Source organism: Heterodontus francisci, chromosome 1 (genome assembly GCF_036365525.1).
Source record: "Heterodontus francisci isolate sHetFra1 chromosome 1, sHetFra1.hap1, whole genome shotgun sequence".
Lineage (NCBI taxonomy): Eukaryota > Metazoa > Chordata > Chondrichthyes > Heterodontiformes > Heterodontidae > Heterodontus > Heterodontus francisci.
In genome coordinates, this window is record NC_090371.1 from 3,054,748 (window position 1) to 3,081,538 (window position 26,791).

The 26,791-nt window shown below is 56.5% G+C and overlaps 1 protein-coding gene across 1 annotated transcript in view; it reads left to right on the forward strand.

The window, feature by feature from the left end:
- The window catches only part of LOC137373719 (disintegrin and metalloproteinase domain-containing protein 19-like), a 259,745-nt gene that overhangs the window by 74,652 nt on the left and 158,302 nt on the right, over window positions 1-26,791 (forward strand). Inside the window, exons 5-7 of the mRNA XM_068038956.1 lie at window positions 5,582-5,658; window positions 11,777-11,984; window positions 13,147-13,212. Coding sequence (XP_067895057.1) covers window positions 5,582-5,658; window positions 11,777-11,984; window positions 13,147-13,212 — 351 coding nt within the window. The remainder of the gene's footprint in view (window positions 1-5,581; window positions 5,659-11,776; window positions 11,985-13,146; window positions 13,213-26,791) is intronic.

Sequence of the window (26,791 nt, forward strand, 5' to 3'; positions counted from 1 at the left end):
GTAGGGGAGGTCCTAAATGAATACTTTGCTTCAGTATTCACTAGTGAGAGGGACCTTGTCGTTTGTGAAGACAGCGTGAAACAGGCTGATATGCTCGAACAGGTTGAGGTTAAGAGGGAGGATGTGCTGGAAATTTTGAATGATATGAGGATAGATAAGTCCCCAGGGCCAGACGGGATATACCCAAGGATATTACGGGAAGCGAGGGAAGAGATTGCTGCACCTTTGGCGATGATCTTTGCGTCTTCACTGTCCACTGGAGTAGTACCAGATGATTGGAGGGTGGCAAATGTTGTTCCCTTGTTCAAGAAAGGGAATAGGGATGATTACAGCACTGAAACAGGCCCTTCGGCCCACCGAGTCTGTGCCGACCATCAACCACCCATTTATACTAATCCTACACTAATCCCATATTCCTACCAAACATCCCCATCTGTCCCTATATTTCCCTACCACCTACCTATACTAGTGACAATTTATAATGGCCAATTTACCTACCAACCTGCAAGTCTTTTGGCTTGTGGGAGGAAACCGGAGCACCCGGAGAAAACCCACGCAGACACAGGGAGAACTTGCAAACTCCACACAGGCAGTGCCCAGAATCGAACCCGGGTCCCTGGAGCTGTGAGGCTGCAGTGCTAACCACTGCACCACTGTGCCGCCCCAGGATAACCCTGGGAATTATAGACCAGTCAGTCTTACGTCGGTACTGGGCAAATTATTGGAGAGGATTCTGAGAGACAGGATTTCTGATTATTTGGAAAAGCATGGTTTGATTAGAGACAGTCAGCATGGCTTTGTGAGGGGCAGGTCATGCCTCACAAGCCTTATTGAATTCTTTGAAGATGTGACAAAACACATTGATGAAGGAAGAGCAGTGGATGTGGTGTATATGGATTTTAGCAAGGCGTTTGATAAGGTTCCCCATGGTAGGCTCATTCAGAAAGTGAGGAGGCATGGGATTCAGGGAAATTTGGCTGTCTGGATACAGAATTGGCTGGCCCATCGAAGTCAGAGGGTGGTAGTAGGTGGAAAGTATTCAGCATGGAGCTCGGTGACCAGTGGTGTTCCACAAGGATCTGTTCTGGGACCTCTGCTCTTTGTGATTTTTATAAATGACTTGGATGAGGAAGTGGAAGGCTGGGTTAGCAAGTTTGCCGATGACGCAAAGGTTGCTGGAGTTGTGGATAGTGTGGAAGGCTGTTGTAGGTTGCAACGGGACATTGACAGGATGCAGAGCTGGGCTGAGAAGTGGCAGATGGAGTTCAACCTGGAAAAGTGTGAAGTGATTCATTTTGGAATGTCAAATTTGAATGCGGAATACAGGCTTAAAGACAGGATTCTTGGTAGTGTGGAGGAACAGGGGATCTTGGGGTCCATGTCCATAGATCGCTCAAAGTTGCCACCCAAGTTGATAGGGTTGTTAAGAAGGCGTATGGTGTGTTGGCTTTTATGAACAGGGGGATTGAGTTTAAGAGCCGCGAGGTTATGCTGCAGCTCTATAAGGCCCTGGTTCGACCACACTTGGAATATTGTGTTCAGTTCTGGTCGCCTCATTATCGGAAGGATGTGGAAGCTTTAGAGAGGGTGCAGAGGAGATTTACCAGGATGCTGCCTGGACTGGAGGGCATGTCTTACGAAGAAAGATTGAGGGAGCTAGGGCTTTTCTCATTGGAGCGAAGAAGGATGAGAGGTGACTTGATAGAGGGGTACAAGATGATGAGAGGCATAGATAGAGTGGATAGCCAGAGACCTTTTCCCAGGGAGGAAAGGGCTATCACCAGGGGGCATAATTTTAAGGTGATTGGAGGAAGGTTTCGGGGAGATGTCAGAGGTAGGTTCTTTACACAGAGAGTGGTGGGTGCGTGGAATGCGCTGCCAGCGGTGGTAGTAGAAGCAGATACATTAGGGACATTTAAGCGACTCTTGGATGATAGTAGAATGAAGGGTAGGTAGTTAGTTTGATCCTAGAGTAGGTTAAAGATTCGGCACAACATCGTGGGCTGAAGGGCCTGTACTGTGCTGTACTGTTCTATGTTCTATACCGCCACCCCTCCCCCTTTTTTCCCTTTCTTATCTTTCCTGAATACCTTGTATCCAGGAATATTTAACACCCAGTCCTGCCCTTCTTTGAGCCAGGTCTCTGTTATAGCCACAACATCATATTTCCACATGGCAATCTGCATCTGTACCTCACCAGTCTTATTAACCACACTCCCTGCATTCACATACATGCACATTAACCCTGGTTCAGACTTTATTACTTTCTCCCTTACTCTGACCCCACCTAATAATGTACTATTCCCTACTCTAGTGCTATCAATTTCCCCCAGAATTCTGTGCACTTTGATATTCCTCCTGGTTCTCTCATGCCTGACAAGTTATTTTAATCCCTCCCCAATAGCATTCGTAAATCATCCCACAAGGAACTCAGTCCCGGCTCTGTTCAGGTTCAAACAGTCCAGTCTGTACAGATCCCATCTCCCCCAGAGCCGGTCCCAATATCCCAGGAATCTGAAGCCCTCCCTCCTGCACCATCTTTCCAGCCACACATTCATCTGTCTTATCCTTCTATTTCGATACTCACTTGTGCGAGGCACTGGGAGTAATCCGGAGATTACTACTTTTGAGGTCCTGCTTGCTAATTTCTTACCAAGTTCCCTAAATTCTGACTGCAACACCACATCCCTCTTTCTATCTTTGTCATTGGTTCCGATGTGGTCCACGAACTGCTGGCTGTTCACCCTCCCCCTTCAGGATGCTCTGCAGCCGCTCAGTGACATCCTTGACCCTGGCACCAGGGAGGCAACACACCATCCTGGATTCACGTCTGCGGCCACAGAAACGCCTGTCTGTTCCCCTGACTATCGAATCACCTATCACTATGGCTCTTCCAGTCTTCCCTGTACCCCCCTGTACAGCTGAGCCACCCGTGGTGTCATGGACTTGGCTCTGGCTGCACTCCCCAGGTGCAGCATCACTTTCCTCAGTATTCAGACCTGTTGGAGAGTGAGATGCACTCAGGGGTCTCCTACACTACCTGCCTGATTCTTTTTAACTGCCTGGTGGTCACCCATTCCCTCTCTCCCTGCATACTCTTAAACTGTGGGGTGACCACATCTATAAAGATGTACTGACCCTCCGACAGTGCGGCACTCCCTCAGTACTGACCCTCTGACAGTGCAGCACTCCCTCAGTACTGACCCTCTGACAGTGCAGCACTCCCTCAGTACTGACCCTCCGACAGTGCGGCACTCCCTCGGTACTGACCCTCTGACAGTGCAGCGCTCCCTCAGTACTGACCCTCTGACAGTGCAGCACTCCCTCAGTACTGACCCTCCGACAGTGCGGCACTCCCTCGGTACTGACCCTCCGACAGTGCAGCGCTCCCTCAGTACTGACCCTCTGACAGTGCAGCACTCCCTCAGTACTGACCCTCTGACGGTGCAGCACTCCCTCAGTACTGACCCTCCGACAGTGCGGCACTCCCTCGGTACTGACCCTCTGACAGTGCAGCGCTCCCTCAGTACTGACCCTCTGACAGTGCAGCACTCCCTCAGTACTGACCCTCCGACAGTGCGGCACTCCCTCGGTACTGACCCTCCGACAGTGCAGCGCTCCCTCAGTACTGACCCTCTGACAGTGCAGCACTCCCTCAGTACTGACCCTCTGACAGTGCAGCACTCCCTCAGTACTGACCCTCTGACGGTGCAGCACTCCCTCAGTACTGACCCTCCGACAGTGCGGCACTCCCTCGGTACTGACCCTCCGACAGTGCAGCGCTCCCTCAGTACTGACCCTCTGACAGTGCAGCGCTCCCTCAGTACTGACCCTCTGACAGTGCAGCACTCCCTCAGTACTGACCCTCCGACAGTGCAGCGCTCCCTCAGTACTGACCCTCTGACAGTGCAGCACTCCCTCAGTACTGACCCTCCGACAGTGCGGCACTCCCTTGGTACTGACCCTCCGACAGTGCAGCACTCCCTCGGTACTGACCCTCCGACAGTGCTGCACTCCCTCAGTACTGACCCTCTGACAGTGCAGCACTCCCTCAGTACTGACCCTCCGACAGTGCAGCACTCCCTCAGTACTGACCCTCTGACAGTGCAGCACTCCCTCAGTACTGACCCTCCGACAGTGCAGCACTCCCTCAGTACTGACCCTCCGACAGTGCGGCACTCCCTCGGTACTGACCCTCTGACAGTGCAGCGCTCCCTCAGTACTGACCCTCCGACAGTGCAGCACTCCCTCAGTACTGACCCTCTGACAGTGCAGCACTCCCTCAGTACTGACCCTCCGACAGTGCGGCACTCCCTCAGTACTGACCCTCCGACAGTGCAGCACTCCCTCGGTACTGACCCTCCGACAGTGCTGCACTCCCTCAGTACTGACCCTCTGACAGTGCAGCACTCCCTCAGTACTGACCCTCCGACAGTGCGGCACTCCCTCGGTACTGACCCTCCGACAGTGCAGCACTCCCTCAGTACTGACCCTCTGACAGTGCAGCACTCCCTCAGTACTGACCCTCTGACAGTGCAGCACTCCCTCAGTACTGACCCTCCGACAGTGCAGCACTCCCTCAGTACTGACCCTCCGACAGTGCGGCACTCCCTTGGTACTGACCCTCCGACAGTGCAGCACTCCCTCAGTACTGACCCTCTGACAGTGCAGCACTCCCTCAGTACTGACCCTCTGACAGTGCAGCACTCCCTCAGTACTGACCCTCCGACAGTGCAGCACTCCCTCAGTACTGACCCTCCGACAGTGCGGCACTCCCTCGGTACTGACCCTCTGACAGTGCAGCGCTCCCTCAGTACTGACCCTCCGACAGTGCAGCACTCCCTCAGTACTGACCCTCTGACAGTGCAGCACTCCCTCAGTACTGACCCTCCGACAGTGCGGCACTCCCTCAGTACTGACCCTCCGACAGTGCGGCACTCCCTCGGTACTGACCCTCCGACAGTGCGGCACTCCCTCGGTACTGACCCTCCGACAGTGCGGCACTCCCTCGGTACTGACCCTCCGACAGTGCGGCACTCCCTCGGTACTGACCCTCCGACAGTGCAGCACTCCCTCGGTACTGACCCTCCGACAGTGCAGCACTCCCTCAGTACTGACCCTCCGACAGTGCAGCACTCCCTCAGTACTGACCCTCCGACAGTGCAGCACTCCCTCAGTACTGACCCTCCGACAGTGCAGCACTCCCTCAGTACTGACCCTCCGACAGTGCAGCACTCCCTCAGTACTGACCCTCCGACAGTGCAGCACTCCCTCAGTACTGCACTGATGTTTCGGCCTTGATTTTGTGTTGAACTATTCCAACATTGTTACTCCAAAGTGAGTCTGCTTCCCACTGAGCCATACCTGACACTCAGTGCTCCTGGTGTTAATACTGGTGTGAAATATTCTGCCCTCCCTGAACTGCAGCTTCTTGCAGGAATGGCCAGGAGTAGGATTACTGAGTCCAGATACTGAGCTGGCTGAGATTGGAGCTGATAGTGTGATTGCTCTGATGAAGCTAAGGTAACTGATTGATTGTGGTTCAGAATGAGCTGTGATGGTTTCTTCTGTGTCTGTTCAGAAACATTGTCTGTACCAGGGTCATGTGAAGGGTCATGAGGAGTCATCAGTGGCGCTCAGTCTGTGCTCAGGTGTCAGGTAAGGACTGGCATCGGCTTCGGGGGTCCCCTGTATTCATCGAGTCAGGGCAGTGGATTGGCTGTTGGTGGGGTCAGTGCGGAGGGTCGGGGGGGTCAGTGCGGAGGGTCGGGGGGGTCAGTGCGGAGGGTCGGGGGGGGTCAGTCAGGAGGGTCGGGGGCATCAAGTCAGTGCGGAGGGTCGGGGGAGTCAGTGCGGAGGGTCGGGGGAGTCAGTGCGGAGGGTCGGGGGAGTCAGTGCGGAGGGTCGGGGGAGTCAGTGCGGAGGGTCGGGGGGGTCAGTGCGGAGGGTCGGGGGGGTCAGTGCGGAGGGTCGGGGGAGTCAGTGCGGAGGGTCGGGGGAGTCAGTGCGGAGGGTCGGGGGAGTCAGTGCGGAGGGTCGGGGGGGTCAGTGCGGAGGGTCGGGGGGGTCAGTGCGGAGGGTCGGGGGGGTCAGTGCGGAGGGTCGGGGGGGTCAGTGCGGAGGGTCGGGGGAGTCAGTGCGGAGGGTCGGGGGAGTCAGTGCGGAGGGTCGGGGGGGTCAGTGCGGAGGGTCGGGGGGGTCAGTGCGGAGGGTCGGGGGGGTCAGTGCGGAGGGTCGGGGGGGTCAGTGCGGAGGGTCGGGGGGGTCAGTGCGGAGGGTCGGGGGGGTCAGTGCGGAGGGTCGGGGGGGTCAGTGCGGAGGGTCGGGGGGGGTCAGTGCGGAGGGTCGGGGGGGGTCAGTGCGGAGGGTCGGGGGGGGTCAGTGCGGAGGGTCAGGGGGGGTCAGTGCGGAGGGTCGGGGGGGTCAGTGAGGAGGGTCGGGGGGGTCAGTGAGGAGGGTCGGGGGCATCAGGTCAGTGCGGAGGGTCAGGGGGGTCAGTGCGGAGGGTCGGGGGGGGTCAGTGCGGAGGGTCGGGGGGGGTCAGTGCGGAGGGTCGGGGGGGGTCAGTGCGGAGGGTCGGGGGGGGTCAGTGCGGAGGGTCGGGGGGGTCAGTGCGGAGGGTCGGGGGGGTCAGTGAGGAGGGTCGAGGGGGTCAGTGCGGAGGGTCGAGGGGGTCAGTGAGGAGGGTCGGGGGGGTCAGTGCGGAGGGTCAGGGGGGTCAGTGCGGAGGGTCGAGGGGGTCAGCGCGGAGGGTCGAGGGGGTCAGCGCGGAGGGTCAGGGGGGTCAGCGCGGAGGGTCGAGGGGGTCAGTGCGGAGGGTCGAGGGGGTCAGTGCGGAGGGTCGAGGGGGTCAGTGCGGAGAGTCGAGGGGGTCAGTGCGGAGGGTCGGGGGCATCAGGTCAGTGCGGAGGGTCGAGGGGGTCAGTGCGGAGGGTCGAGGGGGTCAGTGCGGAGGGTCGGGGGGGTCAGTGCGGAGGGTCGGGTGGGGTCAGTGCGGAGGGTCGGGGGGGTCAGTGCGGAGGGTCGGGGGGGTCAGTGCGGAGGGTCGAGGGGGTCAGTGCGGAGAGTCGAGGGGGTCAGTGCGGAGGGTCGAGGGGGTCAGTGCGGAGGGTCGAGGGGGTCAGTGCGGAGGGTCGAGGGGGTCAGTGCGGAGAGTCGAGGGGGTCAGTGCGGAGGGTCGGGGGCATCAGGTCAGTGCGGAGGGTCGAGGGGGTCAGTGCGGAGGGTCGAGGGGGTCAGTGCGGAGGGTCGAGGGGGTCAGTGCGGAGAGTCGAGGGGGTCAGTGCGGAGGGTCGGGGGCATCAGGTCAGTGCGGAGGGTCGGGGGGGTCAGTGCGGAGGGTCGGGGGGGTCAGTGCGGAGGGTCGGGGGGGTCAGTGCGGAGGGTCGAGGGCGTCAGTGCGGAGGGTCGGGGGCATCAGGTCAGTGCGGAGGGTCGGGGGGGGTCAGTGCGGAGGGTCGGGGGGGGTCAGTGCGGAGGGTCGGGGGGGGTCAGTGCGGAGGGTCGGGGGGGTCAGTGCGGAGGGTCGGGGGGGTCAGTGCGGAGGGTCGAGGGGGTCAGTGCGGAGGGTCGGGGGCATCAGGTCAGTGCGGAGGGTCGGGGGGGTCAGTGCGGAGGGTCGAGGGGGTCAGTGCGGAGGGTCGGGGGCATCAGGTCAGTGCGGAGGGTCGGGGGGGGTCAGTGCGGATGGTCGGGGGGGGTCAGTGCGGAGGGTCGGGGGGGGTCAGTGCGGAGGGTCGGGGGGGGTCAGTGCGGAGGGTCGGGGGGTCAATGCGGAGGGTCGGGGGCATCAGGTCAGTGCGGAGGGTCGAGGGGGTCAGTGCGGAGGGTCGAGGGGGTCAGTGCGGAGGGTCGGGGGGGTCAGTCAGGAGGGTCGAGGGGGTCAGTGCGGAGGGTCGAGGGGGTCAGTGCGGAGGGTCGAGGGGGTCAGTGCGGAGGGTCGGGGGGGTCAGTGCGGAGGGTCGGGGGGGTCAGTGCGGAGGGTCGGGGGGGTCAGTGCGGAGGGTCGGGGGGGGTCAGTGCGGAGGGTCGGGGGGGGTCAGTGCGGAGGGTCGGGGGGGGTCAGTGCGGAGGGTCGGGGGGGGTCAGTGCGGAGGGTCGGGGGGGTCAGTGCGGAGGGTCGGGGGGGTCAGTGCGGAGGGTCGAGGGGGTCAGTGCGGAGGGTCGGGGGCATCAGGTCAGTGCGGAGGGTCGGGGGGGTCAGTGCGGAGGGTCGGGGGGGGTCAGTCAGGAGGGTCGGGGGGGGTCAGTCAGGAGGGTCGGGGGGGGTCAGTCAGGAGGGTCGGGGGGGTCAGTGCGGAGGGTCGGGGGGGTCAGTGCGGAGGGTCGGGGGCATCAGGTCAGTGCGGAGGGTCGAGGGGGTCAGTGCGGAGGGTCGAGGGGGTCAGTGCGGAGGGTCGAGGGGGTCAGTGCGGAGGGTCGAGGGGGTCAGTCAGGAGGGTCGAGGGGGTCAGTGTGGAGGGTCGGGGGCATCTGGTCAGTGCGGAGGGTCGAGGGGGTCAGTGCGGAGGGTCGAGGGGGTCAGTGCGGAGGGTCGAGGGGGTCAGTGCGGAGGGTCGAGGGGGTCAGTGCGGAGGGTCGAGGGGGTCAGTGCGGAGGGTCGAGGGGGTCAGTCAGGAGGGTCGAGGGGGTCAGTGTGGAGGGTCGGGGGGGTCAGTGTGGAGGGTCGGGGGGGTCAGTCAGGAGGGTCGGGGGGGTCAGTCAGGAGGGTCGGGGGGGTCAGTCAGGAGGGTCGAGGGGGTCAGTCAGGAGGGTCGGAGGGGTCAGTGCGATGGGTCGAGGGGGTCAGTGCGGTGGGTCGAGGGGGTCAGTGCGGAGGGTCGAGGGGGTCAGTGCGGAGGGTCGAGGGGGTCAGTGCGGAGGGTCGAGGGGGTCAGTGCGGAGGGTCGAGGGGGTCAGTGCGGAGGGTCGGGGGGGTCAGTGCGGAGGGTCGGGGGGGTCAGTGCGGAGGGTCGGGGGGGTCAGTGCGGAGGGTCGGGGGGGTCAGTGCGGAGGGTCGGGGGGGTCAGTGCGGAGGGTCGAGGGGGTCAGTGCGGAGGGTCGAGGGGGTCAGTGCGGAGGGTCGAGGGGGTCAGTCAGGAGGGTCGAGGGGGTCAGTGCGGAGGGTCGGGGGGGTCAGTGAGGAGGGTCGGGGGGGTCAGTGCGGAGGGTCGGGGGGGTCAGTGCGGAGGGTCGGGGGGGTCAGTGCGATGGGTCGGGGGGGTCAGTGCGATGGGTCGAGGGGGTCAGTGCGGAGGGTCGAGGGGGTCAGTGCGGAGGGTCAAGGGGGTCAGTGCGGAGGGTCGAGGGGGTCAGTGCGGAGGGTCGAGGGGGTCAGTGCGGTGGGTCGGGGGAGTCAGTGCGGAGGGTGGGGGGGGGTCAGTGCGGAGGGTCGAGGGGGTCAGTGCGGAGGGTCGGGGGGGTCAGTGCGGAGGGTCGAGGGGGTCAGTGCGGAGGGTCGAGGGGGTCAGTGCGGAGGGTCGAGGGGGTCAGTGCGGAGGGTCGAGGGGGTCAGTGCGGAGGGTCGAGGGGGTCAGTGTGGAGGGTCGGGGGGGTCAGTCAGGAGGGTCGAGGGGGTCAGTCAGGAGGGTCGAGGGGGTCAGTCAGGAGGGTCGAGGGGGTCAGTGCGATGGGTCGAGGGGCTCAGTGCGGAGGGTCGAGGGGGTCAGTGCGGAGGGTCGAGGGGGTCAGTGCGGAGGGTCGAGGGGGTCAGTGCGGAGGGTCGGGGGGGGTCAGTGCGGAGGGTCGGGGGGGGGTCAGTGCGGAGGGTCGGGGGGGTCAGTGCGGAGGGTCAGGGGGGTCAGTGCGGAGGGTCGAGGGGGTCAGTGCGGAGGGTCGAGGGGGTCAGTGCGGAGGGTCAGGGGGGTCAGTGCGGAGGGTCGAGGGGGTCAGTGCGGAGGGTCGAGGGGGTCAGTGCGGAGGGTCGAGGGGGTCAGTGCGGAGAGTCGAGGGGGTCAGTGCGGAGGGTCGGGGGCATCAGGTCAGTGCGGAGGGTCGAGGGGGTCAGTGCGGAGGGTCGGGGGGGTCAGTGCGGAGGGTCGGGGGGGTCAGTGCGGAGGGTCGAGGGGGTCAGTGCGGAGGGTCGAGGGGGTCAGTGCGGAGGGTCGAGGGGGTCAGTGCGGAGGGTCGAGGGGGTCAGTGCGGAGGGTCGAGGGGGTCAGTGCGGAGGGTCGGAGGGGTCAGTGCGGAGGGTCGGGGGGGTCAGTGCGGAGGGTCGGGGGGGGTCAGTGCGGAGGGTCGGGGGGGGTCAGTGCGGAGGGTCGGGGGGGGTCAGTGCGGAGGGTCGGGGGGGGGTCAGTGCGGAGGGTCGGGGGGGGTCAGTGCGGAGGGTCGGGGGGGTCAGTGCGGAGGGTCGGGGGCATCAGGTCAGTGCGGAGGGTCGGGGGGGTCAGTGCGGAGGGTCGGGGGGGTCAGTGCGGAGGGTCGGGGGGGGTCAGTCAGGAGGGTCGGGGGGGTCAGTGCGGAGGGTCGGGGGGGTCAGTGCGGAGGGTCGGGGGGGTCAGTGCGGAGGGTCGAGGGGGTCAGTGCGGAGGGTCGGGGGCATCAGGTCAGTGCGGAGGGTCGAGGGGGTCAGTGCGGAGGGTCGAGGGGGTCAGTGCGGAGGGTCGAGGGGGTCAGTGCGGAGGGTCGGGGGGGTCAGTCAGGAGGGTCGAGGGGGTCAGTGCGGAGGGTCGAGGGGGTCAGTCAGGAGGGTCGGAGGGGTCAGTGCGGTGGGTCGAGGGGGTCAGTGCGGTGGGTCGAGGGGGTCAGTGCGGAGGGTCGAGGGGGTCAGTGCGGAGGGTCGAGGGGGTCAGTGCGGAGGGTCGAGGGGGTCAGTGCGGTGGGTCGGGGGAGTCAGTGCGGAGGGTGGGGGGGGTCAGTGCGGAGGGTCGAGGGGGTCAGTGCGGAGGGTCGGGGGCATCAGGTCAGTGCGGAGGGTCGAGGGGGTCAGTGCGCAGGGTCGAGGGGGTCAGTCAGGAGGGTCGAGGGGGTCAGTGTGGAGGGTCGAGGGGGTCAGTGTGGAGGGTCGGGGGGGTCAGTCAGGAGGGTCGAGGGGGTCAGTCAGGAGGGTCGGAGGGGTCAGTGCGGTGGGTCGAGGGGGTCAGTGCGGAGGGTCGAGGGGGTCAGTGCGGAGGGTCGAGGGGGGTCAGTGCGGTGGGTCGGGGGAGTCAGTGCGGTGGGTCGAGGGGGTCAGTGCGGAGGGTCGAGGGGGTCAGTGCGGAGGGTCGAGGGGGTCAGTGCGGAGGGTCGAGGGGGTCAGTGCGGAGGGTCGGGGGAGTCAGTGCGGAGGGTCGGGGGGGTCAGTGCAGTGGGTCGGGGGGGGTCAGTTAGGAGAGTCGGGGGGGGTCAGTGCGGAGGGTCGAGGGGGTCAGTGCGGAGGGTCGGGGGGGTCAGTGCGGAGGGTCGGGGGGGTCAGTGCGGAGGGTCGAGGGGGTCAGTGCGGAGGGTCGGAGGGGTCAGTGCGGAGGGTCGAGGGGGTCAGTCAGGAGGGTCGGAGGGGTCAGTGCGGTGGGTCGGGGGGGTCAATGTGGAGGGTTGGGGTATCAGTGCGGAGGGTGAGGGTGGAGGGTCAGGGTCACTGCGGCAGGTGATGATGGTGGGTCATAGGGTCAGTACAGAGGGTCAGGGGTCGGAGTTCAGTGGTCTGCTTCCCAGTTGGGTTTTGGATCATCACTCAGAGGTTGGTGTCTTCCTGGCATTTCCAATCTTTTGGTTGCTGGTTGGATTCTGAGGCCGGGGAGGGGCTCATCTGATTGCAGGTATTCTGTGTCCATGGTGCTACATGAATGCAAGTTATTTTTGTTATTGCATGATGCAGTGGAATTGTGGTCGTGGACACAACTAACAGTTACTACGTGCAGCCAATCAGGGATAACAACAGTCAGCATCACATCATCCATAGGACAGAACATCTACCAATGAGGACAACAGAACATCTACCAATGAGGACAGGGACCTGCGGACATGGAGATGACAACCAATCAGGCATCAGCGTGATCAATCAGTTTGTTCATCAGAACCTCCGGGTGAGACAGGCATTCATCTCAGCGAGGAGGAGGGGCCAGGGCCGGGGGGAGGGGCCAGGGCCGGGGGGAGGGGCCAGGGACGGGGCAGTGAGGGGAAGGGCCAGTGGCAGGGGGAAGTCTGATCGGGGAGGAGTCAAATTAAGGGAGGGGCCTGAGATGGGAGGTGTGGTCAGAGAAAGGGGAGTCGGGCCAGGGGTCGGAGTCAGGTGTGGGGGCTCAGTGATTGGTCATCAAGGGCATGGGAGGACAGTGATTGGCCAGTAAGGGTGTTGGGGGGGGGTCAGTTATTGGTCAGTGAATGTGTGGCATTCAGTGATTGGTCAGTGAGGGCATGGGTGGTGACGGTGATTGAGGGTGTTGGGGGGTTCAATGGTCAGCGAGGTCCTGGGGTGACAGTGATTGGTCAACGAGGGCGTGGGGCGGTCAATTATTGGTCAGTGAGTGTGTTGGAGTAGGGGAGAGACATTGATTGGCTGGTGAGGGTGTGGGAAGGCATTGATTGGCCAGTGAGGGTGTGGGCGGGCAGTGATTGGCTGGTGAGGGTGTGGGCGAGCAGTCATTGGCCAGTGAGGGTGTGGGCTGGCAGTGATTGGCCAGTGAGGGTGTGGGGGTGGCAGTGATTGGCCAGTGAGGGTGTGGGGGGGTCAGTGATTGGCCAGTGAGGGTGTGGGCGGGCAGTGATTGGCTGGTGAGAGTGTGTGCGAGCAGTCATTGGCCAGTGAGGGTGTGGGGGGGGTCAGTGATTGGCCAGTGAGGGTGTGGGGGGGGCAGTGATTGGCCAGTGAGGGTGTGGGGGGGTCAGTGATTGGCCAGTGAGGGTGTGGGGGGGGTCAGTGATTGGCCAGTGAGGGTGTGGGCGGGCAGTGATTGGCCGATCAGGGTGTGGGCGAGCAGTCATTGGCCAGTGAGGGTGTGGGGGGGGGGGGTCAGTGATTGGCCAGTGAGGGTGTGGGGGGGTCAGTGATTGGCCAGTGAAGGTGTGGGGGGGGCAGTGATTGGCCAGTGAGGGTGTGGCGGGGTCAGTGATTGGCCAGTGAGGGTGTGGGCGGGCAGTGATTGGCCGATGAGGGTGTGGGCGAGCAGTCATTGGCCGATGAGTGTGTGGGGGGGGCAGTGATTGGCCAGTGAGGGCGCTCTCACACTCTGCTCTGTTTTCTCACAGGTTCGACGCGATTCCTGGGACAACGTGAAATATGTTGAACTTTACATGGTGGCTGATAACGCTGAGGTCAGTGTGTGTGAGAGGGTCGGTGGGTGTCGTAGGGGGCGTGTCGGTGGGTGTCGTAGGGGGCGTGTCGGTGGGTGTCGTAGGGGGCGTGTCGGTGGGTGTCGGTGGGTGTCGTAGGGGGCGTGTCGGTGGGTGTCGGTGGGTGTCGTAGGGGGCGTGTCGGTGGGTGTCGTAGGGGGCGTGTCGGTGGGTGTCGTAGGGGGCGTGTCGGTGGGTGTCGTAGGGGGCGTGTCGGTGGGTGTCGTAGGGGGCGTGTCGGTGGGTGTCGTAGGGGGCGTGTCGGTGGGTGTCGTAGGGGGCGTGTCGGTGGGTGTCGTAGGGGGCGTGTCGGTGGGTGTCGTAGGGGGCGGGTCGGTGGGTGTCGTAGGGGGCGGGTCGGTGGGTGTCGTAGGGGGCGGGTCGGTGGGTGTCGTAGGGGGCGGGTCGGTGGGTGTCGTAGGGGGCGGGTCGGTGGGTGTCGTAGGGGGCGGGTCGGTGGGTGTGGTAGGGGGCGGGTCGGTGGGTGTGGTAGGGGGCGGGTCGGTGGGTGTGGTAGGGGGCGGGTCGGTGGGTGTGGTAGGGGGCGGGTCGGTGGGTGTGGTAGGGGGCGGGTCGGTGGGTGTGGTAGGGGGCGGGTCGGTGGGTGTGGTAGGGGGCGGGTCGGTGGGTGTGGTAGGGGGCGGGTCGGTGGGTGTGGTAGGGGGCGGGTCGGTGGGTGTGGTAGGGGGCGGGTCGGTGGGTGTGGTAGGGGGCGGGTCGGTGGGTGTGGTAGGGGGCGGGTCGGTGGGTGTGGTAGGGGGCGGGTCGGTGGGTGTGGTAGGGGGCGGGTCGGTGGGTGTGGTAGGGGGCGGGTCGGTGGGTGTGGTAGGGGGCGGGTCGGTGGGTGTGGTAGGGGGCGGGTCGGTGGGTGTGGTAGGGGGCGGGTCGGTGGGTGTGGTAGGGGGCGTGTCGGTGGGTGTGGTAGGGGGCGTGTCGGTGGGTGTGGTAGGGGGCGGGTCGGTGAGTGTGGCAGGGGGCGGGTCGGTGGGTGTCGCCGGCGGTGGGTCGGTGAGTGTTGTAGAACCATGGAAAAGTTACGGCACAGAAGGAGGCCATTTAGCCCGTCGTGTTCGTGTTGGCTGAAAAAACTAGCCGCACAATCTAATTCCACCTTCCAGCACCTGGTCCATAGCCTTGCCGGTTTCAGCACTTCAGGTGCATGTCCAGGTACCTTTTTAAATGAGTTGAGGGTTTCTGCCTCCACCACCATTCCTGGCAGTGAATTCCAGACACTCACCACCCTCTGGGTGAAAAAGTTTATCCTCATGTCCCAAAGAACAAAGAAAATTACAGCACAGGAACAGGCCCTTCGGCCCTCCAAGCCTGCGCCGATCCAGATCCTCTATCTAAACATGTCGCCTATTTTCTAAGGGTCTGTATCTCTTTTCTTCCTGCCCATTCATGTATCTGTCTAGATACATCTTAAAAGACGCTATCGTGCCCGCATCTACCACCTCCGCTGGCAATGCGTTCCAGGCACCCACCACCCTCTGCGTAAAGAACTTTCCACGCATATCCCCCCTAAACTTTTCCCCTTTCACTTTGAACTCATGTCCTCTAGTAATTGAATCCCCCACTCTGGGAAAAAGCTTCTTGCTGTCCACCCTGTCTATACCTCTCATGATTTTGTACACCTCAATCAGGTCCCCCCTCAACCTCCGTCTTTCTAATGAAAATAATCCTAATCTACTCAACCTCTCTTCATAGCTAGCGCCCTCCATACCAGGCAACATCCTGGTGAACCTCCTCTGCACCCTCTCCAAAGCATCCACATCTTTTTGGTAATGTGGCGACCAGAACTGCACGCAGTATTCCAAATGTGGCCGAACCAAAGTCCTATACAACTGTAACATGACCTGCCAACTCTTGTACTCAATGCCCCGTCCGATGAAGGAAAGCATGCCGTATGCCTTCTTGACCACTCTATTTACCTGCGTTGCCACCTTCAGGGAACAGTGGACCTGAACACCCAAATCTCTCTGTACATCAATTTTCCCCAGGACTTTTCCATTTACTGTATAGTTCACTCAAATCCTTCTACCAATCACCTTAACTCTGTGCCCTCTGGTAATTGACCTCTCTGCTAGGGGAAACAGGTCCTTCCTGTCTCCTCTATCTTGGTCCCTCAATTTTGTACACCTCAATTAAGTCATCCCTCAGCCTCCTCTGTTCTAGGGAAAACAACTCTAGCCTATCCAATCTTTCCTCATAGCTGCAGCTTTCAAGCCCTGGCAACATTCTTGTAAATCTCCTCTGTGCTCTTTCTAGAGCAATTATGTCCTTCCTGTAATGTGGTGACCAGAACTGTACGCAATACTCCAGCTGTGGCCTAACCAGTGTTTTATACAGTTCCAGCATCACATCCCTGCTTTTGTATTCTATACCTCAGCCAATAAAGGAAAGTATTCCATATGCCTTCTTCACCACTCTATCTACCTGTCCTGCCACCATCAGGACCTGTGGACATTCACTCCAAGGTCTCTCACTTCTTCTACCCCTCTCAATATCCTCCTGTTTATTGTGTATTCCCTCGCTTTATTTGCCCTCCCCAAATGCATTACCTCATACTTCTCTGGATTGAATTCCATTTGACACTTTTCCCCCCACTCAGCCAAACCATTGATATCATTCTGGAGTCTACAGCTATCCTCTTCACTATCAACTACATGGTGAAATTTTGTGTCATCTACAAATTTCCCAATCATGCCTCCCACATTGAAGTCCAAATCATTAATATATACCACAATCTGCAGGGGACCCAACACTGAGCCCTGTGGAATGCCACTGGAAACCACTTTCCATTCACAAAAACATCCGTCAACTACTATCCTTTGTTTCCTGGCCCTGAGCCAATTCTGGATCCAGCCTGCCACATTCCCCTGTATCCTATGGGCTTTCATTTTACTGACCAGTCTGCCATGTGGGACCTTGTTAAATGCCTTACTAAAATCAACACAGACCACATCCACTGAACTACCCTCATCAATCCTCCTTGTTACTTCCTCAAAGAATTCAATTAAATTAGTAAGACATGACCCTCCCCTAACAAATCCACGCTGAATATCCCTGATTAATCCCTGCTTTTCTCAGTGGCAGTTTATCCTGTCCCTCAGAATTGATTCCAACAATTTACCCACCACCGAGGTCAGACTGACCGGCCTATAATTATTTGGCCTATAATTATTTGGCCTATCCCTCGCACCCTTTTTAAACAATAGTATAACATTCGCGGTCCTCCAATCATATAGACGTACAGCATAGAAACAGGCCCTTCGGCCCACTGCGTCCATGCTGACCATAATGCCTATCTATACTAATCCCACCTGCCTGCATTAATTCCATATCCCTCTATGCCTTGCTCATTCAAGTACCTGTCCAGATGCCTCTTAAATGTCGCTCCTGTTCCTGCCTCCACCACCTCCTCAGGCAGCTCATTCCAGATACCCACTATTCTTTGTGTGATAAATTTACCCCTTTGATCCCCTTCAAACCTCCTCCCTCTCACCTTAAATCTATGCCCTCTAGTTTTAGTCACCCCTACCATGGGAAACAGACTCTGGCTATCTACCCTATCTATGCCTCTCATCATTTTATATACCTCTATCATGTCCCCTCTCAGCCTCCTTCGCTCCAGGGAAAACAGACCCAGCCTATCCAATCTCTCTTTATAACTCAAGCCCTCCAAACCAGGCAAGATCCTTGTGAATCTTTTCTGCACCCTCTCTCGCTTAATCACATCTTTCCTGCAGTGCGGCGACCAGAACTGCACACAGTACTCCAAATGCGGCCTAACCAACGTCATGTACAACTGTAACATGACGTCCCAACTCTTGTGCTCAATGCCTCGGCCGTGAAGGCAAGCATGCCATGTGCCTTCTTCACCACCCTGTCTACCTGTGTTGCCACTTTCAGGGAACTATGTACTTGCACCGCAAGGTCTCTCAGCTCAACAACACTCCCCAGGGTCCTGCCATTCACTGTATATGCCCTGCCCTGGTTTAACTTCCCAAAATGCATCACTTCACACTTGTCTGTGTTAAATTCCATTTGCCAATCCCTTGCCCACTTTCCCAGTTGATCTATATCCTGTTGTAACCTTAGACAACCTTCTTCACTGTCCACTATCCCACCAATTTTGGTGTCATCTGCAAACTTACTAATCATACCCCCTACATTCACATCCAAGTCATTAATATATATGACAAACAACAGAGGGCCCAGCACCGATCCCTGCGGCACACCACTGGTCACCGGCCTCCAATCTGAAAAACAGATATGTCATCTCGCCTGTATCCAGTGAGGATTTGAAGATGATCCACAGCGCATCCACTATTTCCTCCCGGGCTTCCTTTAACAACCTGGGATGCAATCCATCCGGCCCTGGTGATTTATCCACTTTCAAGGATGTCAGACCCTCTAGTACTTGCTCTCTCATTATGCTTATCATATCTAATATTTCACACTTCTCTTTAACTACAATGTCTAGATCATCCCTCCCCTTTGTGAAGACAGAGACAAAAAACTCATTAAGAACCCTGCCCACATCTTCTGCATCCATGCATAAGTCCCCTTGTACATCTCTGATAGGCCCTACCCTTTCCTTCGTTATCCTCTTGCTCTTAATGTACTGATAAAACATCTTTGGGTTTTCCTTGATTTTACCTGCCAATAATTGTTCATGTCCTCTCTTTGCTTTTCTAATTTCCTTTACTTCACCCCTGCACTTTCTATAATCCTCTCGGCTTTCTAAAGTATTAAGATTTTTGTGATTGTCATAAGCTTTCTTTTTCTGCTTTATCTTACCCTGTAAGCTTCTAGATAACCAGGGAGCTCTAGATTTGGCTGTACCACTGTTTATCTTTGTGGGGACATGTCTACACTGTGCCTGTAGTATCTCGCTTTTGAATGCCTCTCACTGGTTTGCCACTGATTTTCCCTCAAGTAGCTGTATATCGACCACTTTCACCAGGTCATTTCTCAGCTTCGTAAAATTCACCTTCCCCTAATTTAGAACTTTTACTCATGTTTTATCGTTGTCCTTTTCTATGATTATACTAAAACTAATTGTATTGTGGTCACTATCTCCAAAATGGTCACCCACTGTTACTTCATCCATTGCCCATTTCATTACTGAAGGCTAAACTTAGAATTGCACCCCCTCTCGTTGGGCTTCTTACATGCTGTCTAAAAAAGTTCTCGAACGTAGTTCAAGAATTTTGTCCCCTCTGTGCCCTTCACACTGTTTTTATCCCAGTTGATATTGGGGTAGTTGAAATCCCCAATTATTATTGCCCTATAGTTTTTCCATTCAGAAATTTGCCTACATATTTGTTCTTTTACCTCCCTCTCACTATTTGGGGGTCTATAGTACACTCCTAGTAATGTGGCTGCCCCTTTTTTATTTCTGAGCTCCACCCATATGGCCTCATTTAATGCTTCATTCAGCATATCATCCCTCCTCACAGCTCTAATTGATTCCTTAACCAATAATGTTACACCCTCTCCTTTTTTATCCCCCCCTCTCTATCCCACCTGAAAACTCTATATCCAGGGATGTTGAGTTACCATTCTTGCCCCTCCTTAAGGCAAGTTTCCGTTATAGCAGTGATATCGTGTTACCATGTGTCTATCTGTGCCCTCAGATTGGCTTCATTTACTATACTCCTTACATTGAAATAAACAGCTTTTAAAACAGCCAAATTCCTCTGCTGCACACTTTTTAATCTTTGCTTTTTCTGTCTTGCAGAGACCCTCACTAATTTTCTGCCTCCCATTCCCTGCCCTGAAACTGCCCTCAGGCTCCCATTCCTGCCAATCTAGTTTAAACCATTCCCAACAGCACTAGCAAACCTTCCTGCAAGGATATTTGTCCCAGTCCTGTTCAGGTGCAAACCATCCGGCTTGTACAGGTCCCACCTTCCCCAGAACTGGTCCCAATGCCCCAGAAATCTGAAGCCCTCCCTCCTGCACCATCTCTCCAACCACGCATTCATCTGGTGTATTCTCCTATTTCTATACTCACTAGCACCTGGCCTTGGGAGTAATCCGGAGATTACTACCCTTGAGGTCCTGCTTGCTAATCTCGTTCCTAACTCCCTAAACTCAGCCTGCAGGACCTCATCCCTTTTTCTTCCTATATCGTTGATACCAATGTGGGCCATGACCTCTGGCTGTGCACCCTCACCCTCCAGAATGCTCTGTAGCCACTCAGTGATATCCATGACCTTTGCACCAGGGAGGCAACATACCATCCTGGAATCATATCTGTGACCACAGAAACATCTGTCAGTTCCCCTAACTCTAGAATCCCCTACCACTATTGCTCTCCTGTCTTTTCTCCTCCCTCTCTGCACAGCTGAGCCACCCGTGGTGCTCTGGTCATGACTATTGGTGCACTCACCAGAGGAACCCTCTCTCCCATCGGTACTCAGAACTGAATACCAGTTAGAAAGTGGGATGCCCTTCAGGGACTCCTCCACTACCTGCCTTGTCCTTGTTGTCTGTCTGGCAGACACCCAGTCCCTCTCTATCTGCACTTTCTTGCGCTCCAGGGTGACTACCTCCTGAAATGTGCTATCCACATAGTTCTCTGCCTTGCGGTCAGTGTGTGTTATAGGGTGTGGGTGAAAGGGTCGGAGTGTGTGATTGCGTGAAAGGGTCAGAGTGCGAGTGTGTGATTGCGTGAAAGGGTCAGAGTGCGAGTGTGTGATTGCGTGAAAGGGTCAGAGTGCGAGTGTGTGTGCGTGAAAGGGTCAGAGTGCGAGTGTGTGTGCGTGAAAGGGTCAGAGTGCGAGTGTGTGTGCGTGAAAGGGTCAGAGTGTGAGTGTGTGTGCGTGAAAGGGTCAGAGTGCGAGTGTGTGTGCGTGAAAGGGTCAGAGTGCGAGTGTGTGTGCGTGAAAGGGTCAGAGTGCGAGTGTGTGTGCGTGAAAGGGTCAGAGTACGAGTGTGTGTGCGTGAAAGGGTCAGAGTGCGAGTGTGTGTGCGTGAAAGGGTCAGAGTGCGAGTGTGTGTGCGTGAAAGGGTCAGAGTGTGTGTCTGTGTGTGAGAGAGAGAGAAAGGGTCAGAGTGTGTGTGTGTGTGAGAGAGAGCGAGAGAAAGGGTCAGAGTGTGTGTGTGTGAGAGAGAGAGAAAGGGTCACTGTGTGTGTGTGAGAGAGAGAAAGGGTCAGTGTGTGTGTGTGTGAGAGAGAGAAAGGGTCAGTGTGTGTGTGTGTGAGAGAGAGAGAGAAAGGGTCAGTGTGTGTGTGTGTGAGAGAGAGAGAGAGAGAGAAAGGGTCAGTGTGTGTGTGTGTGAGAGAGAGAGAGAAAGGGTCAGAGTGTGTGTGTGTGTGAGAGAGAGAAAGGGTCAGTGTGTGTGTGAGAGAGAGAAAGGGTCAGTGTGTGTGTGTGTGAGAGAGAGAGAAAGGGTCAGAGTGTGTGTGTGTGTGTGAGAGAGAGAAAGGGTCAGTGTGTGTGTGAGAGAGAGAAAGGGTCAGTGTGTGTGTGAGAGAGAGAAAGGGTCAGTGTGTGTGTGTGTGAGAGAGAGAGAAAGGGTCAGTGTGTGTGTGTCTGAGAGAGAGTGAAAGGGTCAGTGTGTGTGTCTGAGAGAGCGAGAAAGGGTCAGTGTGTGTGTGTGAGAGAGAGAGAAAGGGTCAGTGTGTGTGTGTGAGAGAGAGAGAAAGGGTCAGTGTGTGTGTGTGTGTGAGAGAGAGTGAGAGGGTCAGTGTGTGTGTGTGTGAGAGAGAGAGAAAGGGTCAGAGTGTGTGTCGGTGTGTGAGAGAGAGTGAAAGGGTCAGTGTGTGTGTGTCTGAGAGAGAGTGAAAGGGTCAGTGTGTGTGTGTGAGAGAGAGTGAAAGGGTCAGTGTGTGTGTGTGAGAGAGAGAGAAAGGGTCAGAGTGTGTGTGTGTGTGACAGAGAGAAAGGGTCAGTGTGTGTGTGTGAGAGAGAGAGAAAGGGTCAGTGTGTGTGTGTGAGAGAGAGAGAAAGGGTCAGTGTGTGTGTGTGAGAGAGAGAGAAAGGGTCAGTGTGTGTGTGTGAGAGAGAGAGAAAGGGTCAGTGTGTGTGTGTGAGAGAGAGAAAGGGTCAGTGTGTGTGTGTGTGTGTGTGAGAGAGAGAGAAAGGGTCAGTGTGTGTGTGTGAGAGAGAGAGAAAGGGTCAGAGTGTGTGTGTGTGAGAGAGAGAGAAAGGGTCAGAGTGTGTGTGTGAGAGAGCGAGCGAAAGGGTCAGTGTGTGTGTGTGTGTGAAAGAGAGAGAGAAAGGGTCAGTGTGTGTGTGTGAGAGAGAGAGAAAGGGTCAGTGTGTGTGTGTGTGAGAGAGAGAGAAAGGGTCAGAGTGTGTGTGAGAGAGAGAGAAAGGGTCAGTGTGTGTGTGAGAGAGAGAGAGAAAGGGTCAGTGTGTGTGTGTGTGAGAGAGAGAGAAAGGGTCAGAGTGTGTGTGTGAGAGAGGGAGAAAGGGTCAGAGTGTGTGTGTGTGTGTGTGAAGGAGAGAGAGAAAGGGTCAGTGTGTGTGTGAGAGAGAGAGAAAGGGTCAGTGTGTGTGTGAGAGAGAGAGAAAGGGTCAGTGTGTGTGTGAGAGAGAGAGCGAAAGGGTCAGTGTGTGTGTGTGAGAGAGAGAGAAAGGGTCAGTGTGTGTGTGTGAGAGAGAGAGAAAGGGTCAGAGTGTGTGTGTGAGAGAGAGAGCGAAAGGGTCAGTGTGTGTGTGTGTGAAAGAGAGAGAGAAAGGGTCAGTGTGTGTGTGTGTGAGAAAGAGCGAAAGGGTCAGTGTGTGTGTGTGTGAGAAAGAGTGAAAGGGTCAGTGTGTGTGTGTGAGAGAGAGAGAAAGGGTCAGTGTGTGTGTGTGAGAGAGAGAGAAAGGGTCAGTGTGTGTGTGAGAGAGAGAGCGAAAGGGTCAGTGTGTGTGTGTGTGAGAGAGAGAGAAAGGGTCAGAGTGTGTGTGTGTGAGAGAGAGAGAAAGGGTCAGTGTGTGTGTGTGAGAGAGAGAGAGAAAGGGTCAGTGTGTGTGTGTGTGAGAGAGAGAGAGAGAAAGGGTCAGTGTGTGTGTGTGTGAGAGAGAGAGAAAGGGTCAGTGTGTGTGTGTGTGAGAGAGAGAGAGAGAGAAAGGGTCAGTGTGTGTGTGTGTGAGAGAGAGAGAGAGAGAAAGGGTCAGTGTGTGTGTGTGTGAGAGAGAGAGAAAGAGTCAGAGTGTGTGTGTGAGAGAGAGAGAAAGGGTCAGAGTGTGTGTGTGTGTGAGAGAGAGAGAGAAAGGGTCAGAGTGTGTGTGTGTGAGTGTGAGAGAGAGAAAGGGTCAGAGTGTGTGTGTGAGAGAGGGAGAAAGGGTCAGAGTGTGTGTGTGAGAGAGAGAGAGAGAGAGAAACGGTCAGAGTGTGTGTGTGTGAGTGTGAGAGAGAGAAAGGGTCAGAGTGTGTGTGTGAGAGAGGGAGAAAGGGTCAGAGTGTGTGTGTGAGAGAGAGAGAGAGAGAGAAACGGTCAGAGTGTGTGTGTGTGAGTGTGAGAGAGAGAAAGGGTCAGTGTGTGTGTGTGTGAAGGAGAGAGAGAAAGGGTCAGTGTGTGTGTGAGAGAGAGAGAAAGGGTCAGTGTGTGTGTGTGAGAGAGAGCGAAAGGGTCAGTGTGTGTGTGTGAGAGAGAGCGAAAGGGTCAGTGTGTGTGTGTGAGAGAGAGAGAAAGGGTCAGTGTGTGTGTGTGAGAGAGAGAGAAAGGGTCAGTGCGTGTGTGTGAGAGAGAGAGAAAGGGTCAGGGTGTGTGTGTGTGAGAGAGAGAGAAAGGGTCAGAGTGTGTGTGTGAGAGAGGGAGAAAGGGTCAGAGTGTGTGTGTGTGTGAAGGAGAGAGAGAAAGGGTCAGTGTGTGTGTGAGAGAGAGAGAAAGGGTCAGTGCGTGTGTGTGAGAGAGAGAGAAAGGGTCAGTGCGTGTGTGTGAGAGAGAGAGAAAGGGTCAGAGTGTGTGTGTGAGAGAGAGAGTGAAAGGGTCAGTGTGTGTGTGTGTGAAAGAGAGAGAGAAAGGGTCAGTGTGTGTGTGTGTGAGAAAGAGCGAAAGGGTCAGTGTGTGTGTGTGAGAGAGAGAGAAAGGGTCAGTGTGTGTGTGAGAGAGAGAGAGAAAGGGTCAGTGTGTGTGTGAGAGAGAGAGAGAGAAAGGGTCAGTGTGTGTGTGAGAGAGAGAGAGAAAGGGTCAGTGTGTGTGTGTGTGTGAGAGAGAGAGAGAGAGAAAGGGTCAGTGTGTGTGTGTGTGAGAGAGAGAGAGAAAGGGTCAGAGTGTGTGTGTGTGAGTGTGAGAGAGAGAAGGGTCAGTGTGTGTGTGTGAGAGAGAGAGAAAGGGTCAGAGTGAGTGTGTGTGAGTGTGAGAGAGAGAGAAAGGGTCAGTGTGTGTGTGTGAGAGAGAGAGAAAGGGTCAGAGTGAGTGTGTGTGTGAGAGAGAGAGAGAAAGGGTCAGTGTGTGTGTGTGAGAGAGAGAGAAAGGGTCAGAGTGTGTGTGTGAGAGAGAGAGAGAGAGAGAAACGGTCAGAGTGTGTGAGTGTGAGAGAGAGAAAGGGTCAGTGTGTGTGTGAGAGAGAGAGAGAGAGAAAGGGTCAGAGTGTGTGTGTGTGAGTGTGAGAGAGAGAAGGGTCAGTGTGTGTGTGTGAGAGAGAGAGAAAGGGTCAGAGTGAGTGTGTGTGAGTGTGAGAGAGAGAGAAAGGGTCAGAGTGTGTGTGTGTGAGTGTGAGAGAGAGAAGGGTCAGTGTGTGTGTGTGAGAGAGAGAGAAAGGGTCAGAGTGAGTGTGTGTGAGTGTGAGAGAGAGAAAGGGTCAGTGTGTGTGAGAGAGAGAGAGAGAGAAAGGGTCAGAGTGTGTGTGAGTGTGAGAGAGAGAAAGGGTCAGAGTGTGTGTGTGAGAGAGAGAGAGAAAGGGTCAGAGTGTGTGTGTGTGTGTGAGTGAGAGAGAGAGAAAGGGTCAGTGTGTGTGTGTGAGAGAGAGCGAAAGGGTCAGTGTGTGTGTGTGTGAGAGAGAGAGAGAGAAAGGGTCAGAGTGTGTGTGTGTGTGTGAGTGAGAGAGAGAGAAAGGGTCAGTGTGTGTGTGTGAGAGAGAGAGAAAGGGTCAGAGTGTGTGTGTGTGTGTGAGAGAGAGAGAGAAAGGGTCAGTGTGTGTGTGTGTGAGAGAGAGAGATAGGGTCAGTGTGTGTGTGTGTGAGAGAGAGAGAAAGGGTCAGTGTGTGTGTGTGAGAGAGAGAGAAAGGGTCAGTGTGTGTGTGAGAGAGAGAGAGAAAGGGTCAGTGTGTGTGTGTGAGAGAGAGAGAAAGGGTCAGAGTGTGTGTGAGAGAGAGAGAAAGGGTCAGAGTGTGTGTGTGAGAGAGAGAGCGAAAGGGTCAGTGTGTGTGTGTGTGTGAGAGAGAGAAAGGGTCAGAGTGTGTGTGTGTGAGAGAGAGAAAGGGTCAGAGTGTGTGTGTGAGAGAGAGAGAAATGGTCAGAGTGTGTGTGTGAGAGAGAGAGAAAGGGTCAGTGTGTGTGTGTGAGAGAGAGAGCGAAAGGGTCAGAGTGTGTGTGTGAGAGAGAGAGAAAGGGTCAGAGTGTGTGTGTGAGAGAGAGAGCGAAAGGGTCAGTGTGTGTGTGAGAGAGAGAGAAAGGGTCAGTGTGTGTGTGTGTGTGTGAGCGAGAGAGAAAGGGTCAGTGTGTGTGAGAGAGAGAGAGAAAGGGTCAGTGTGTGTGTGTGTGAGCGAGAGAGAAAGGGTCAGTGTGTGTGAGAGAGAGAGAAAGGGTCAGTGTGTGTGAGAGAGAGAGAAAGGTTCAGTGTGTGTGAGAGAGAGCGAAAGGGTCAGTGTGTGTGTGTGTGAGAGAGAGAAAGGGTCAGTGTGTGTGTGAGAGAGAGAGAAAGGGTCAGTGTGTGTGTGAGAGAGAGAGCGAAAGGGTCAGTGTGTGTGTGTGTGTGAGAGAGAGAGAGAGAAAGGGTCAGTGTGAGAGAGAGCGAAAGGGTCAGTGTGTGTGTGTGTGAAAGAGAGAGAGAAAGGGTCAGTGTGTGTGTGAGAGAGAGAGAAAGGGTCAGTGTGTGTGTGTGAGAGAGAGAAAGGGTCAGTGTGTGTGTGTGTGTGTGAGAGAGAGAAAGGGTCAGAGTGTGTGTGTGTGAGAGAGAGAAAGGGTCAGTGAGTGTGTGTGAGAGAGAGAGAAAGGGTCAGTGTGTGTGTGAGAGAGAGAGAAAGGGTCAGTGTGTGTGTGTGTGAGAGAGAGAGCGAAAGGGTCAGTGTGTGTGTGTGTGAAAGAGAGAGAGAAAGGGTCAGTGTGTGTGTGTGAGAGAGAGAGAAAGGGTCAGTGTGTGTGTGTGAGAGAAAGAGCGAAAGGGTCAGTGTGTGTGTGTGTGAGAGAGAGAGAAAGGGTCAGAGTGTGTGTGTGTGAGAGAGAGAAAGGGTCAGTGAGTGCGTGTGAGAGAGAGAGAGAAAGGGTCAGTGTGTGTGTGTGTGAGAGAGAGAGAGAGAGAGAAAGGGTCAGTGTGTGTGTGTGAGAGAGAGAGAAAGGGTCAGTGAGTGTGTGTGAGAGAGAGAGAGAAAGGGTCAGTGTGTGTGTGTGTGAGAGAGAGAGAGAGAAAGGGTCAGTGTGTGTGTGTGTGAGAGAGAGAGAAAGGGTCAGTGTGTGTGTGTGTGTGAGAGAGAGAGAAAGAGTCAGAGTGTGTGTGTGAGAGAGAGAGAAATGGTCAGAGTGTGTGTGTGAGAGAGAGAGAAAGGGTCAGTGTGTGTGTGTGAGAGAGAGAGCGAAAGGGTCAGAGTGTGTGTGTGAGAGAGAGAGCGAAAGGGTCAGTGTGTGTGTGAGAGAGAGAAAGGGTCAGAGTGTGTGTGTGAGAGAGAGAGCGAAAGGGTCAGTGTGTGTGTGAGAGAGAGAAAGGGTCAGTGTGTGTGTGTGTGAGAGAGAGAAAGGGTCAGTGTGTGTGTGTGAGAGAGAGAAAGGGTCAGTGTGTGTGTGAGAGAGAGAGAAAGGGTCAGAGTGTGTGTGTGAGAGAGAGAGCGAAAGGGTCAGTGTGTGTGTGTGTGAGAGAGAGAAAGGGTCAGTGTGTGTGTGTGAGAGAGAGAAAGGGTCAGTGTGTGTGTGAGAGAGAGAGAAAGGGTCAGAGTGTGTGTGTGAGAGAGGGAGAAAGGGTCAGAGTGTGTGTGTGAGAGAGAGAGAAAGGGTCAGAGTGTGTGTGTGAGAGAGAGAGAAAGGGTCAGAGTGTGTGTGTGAGAGAGAGAGAAAGGGTCAGTGTGTGTGTGTGTGAGAGAGAGAGAAAGGGTCAGTGTGTGTGTGTGAGAGAGAGAGAAAGGGTCAGTGTGTGTGTGTGAGAGAGAGAGAAAGGGTCAGTGTGTGTGTGTGTGAGAGAGAGAGAAAGGGTCAGTGTGTGTGTGAGAGAGAGAGAGAGAAAGGGTCAGTGTGTGTGTGTGAGAGAGAGAGAAATGGTCAGAGTGTGTGTGTGAGAGAGAGAGAAAGGGTCAGTGTGTGTGTGTGAGAGAGAGAGCGAAAGGGTCAGAGTGTGTGTGTGAGAGAGAGAGCGAAAGGGTCAGTGTGTGTGTGAGAGAGAGAAAGGGTCAGAGTGTGTGTGTGAGAGAGAGAGCGAAAGGGTCAGTGTGTGTGTGAGAGAGAGAAAGGGTCAGTGTGTGTGTG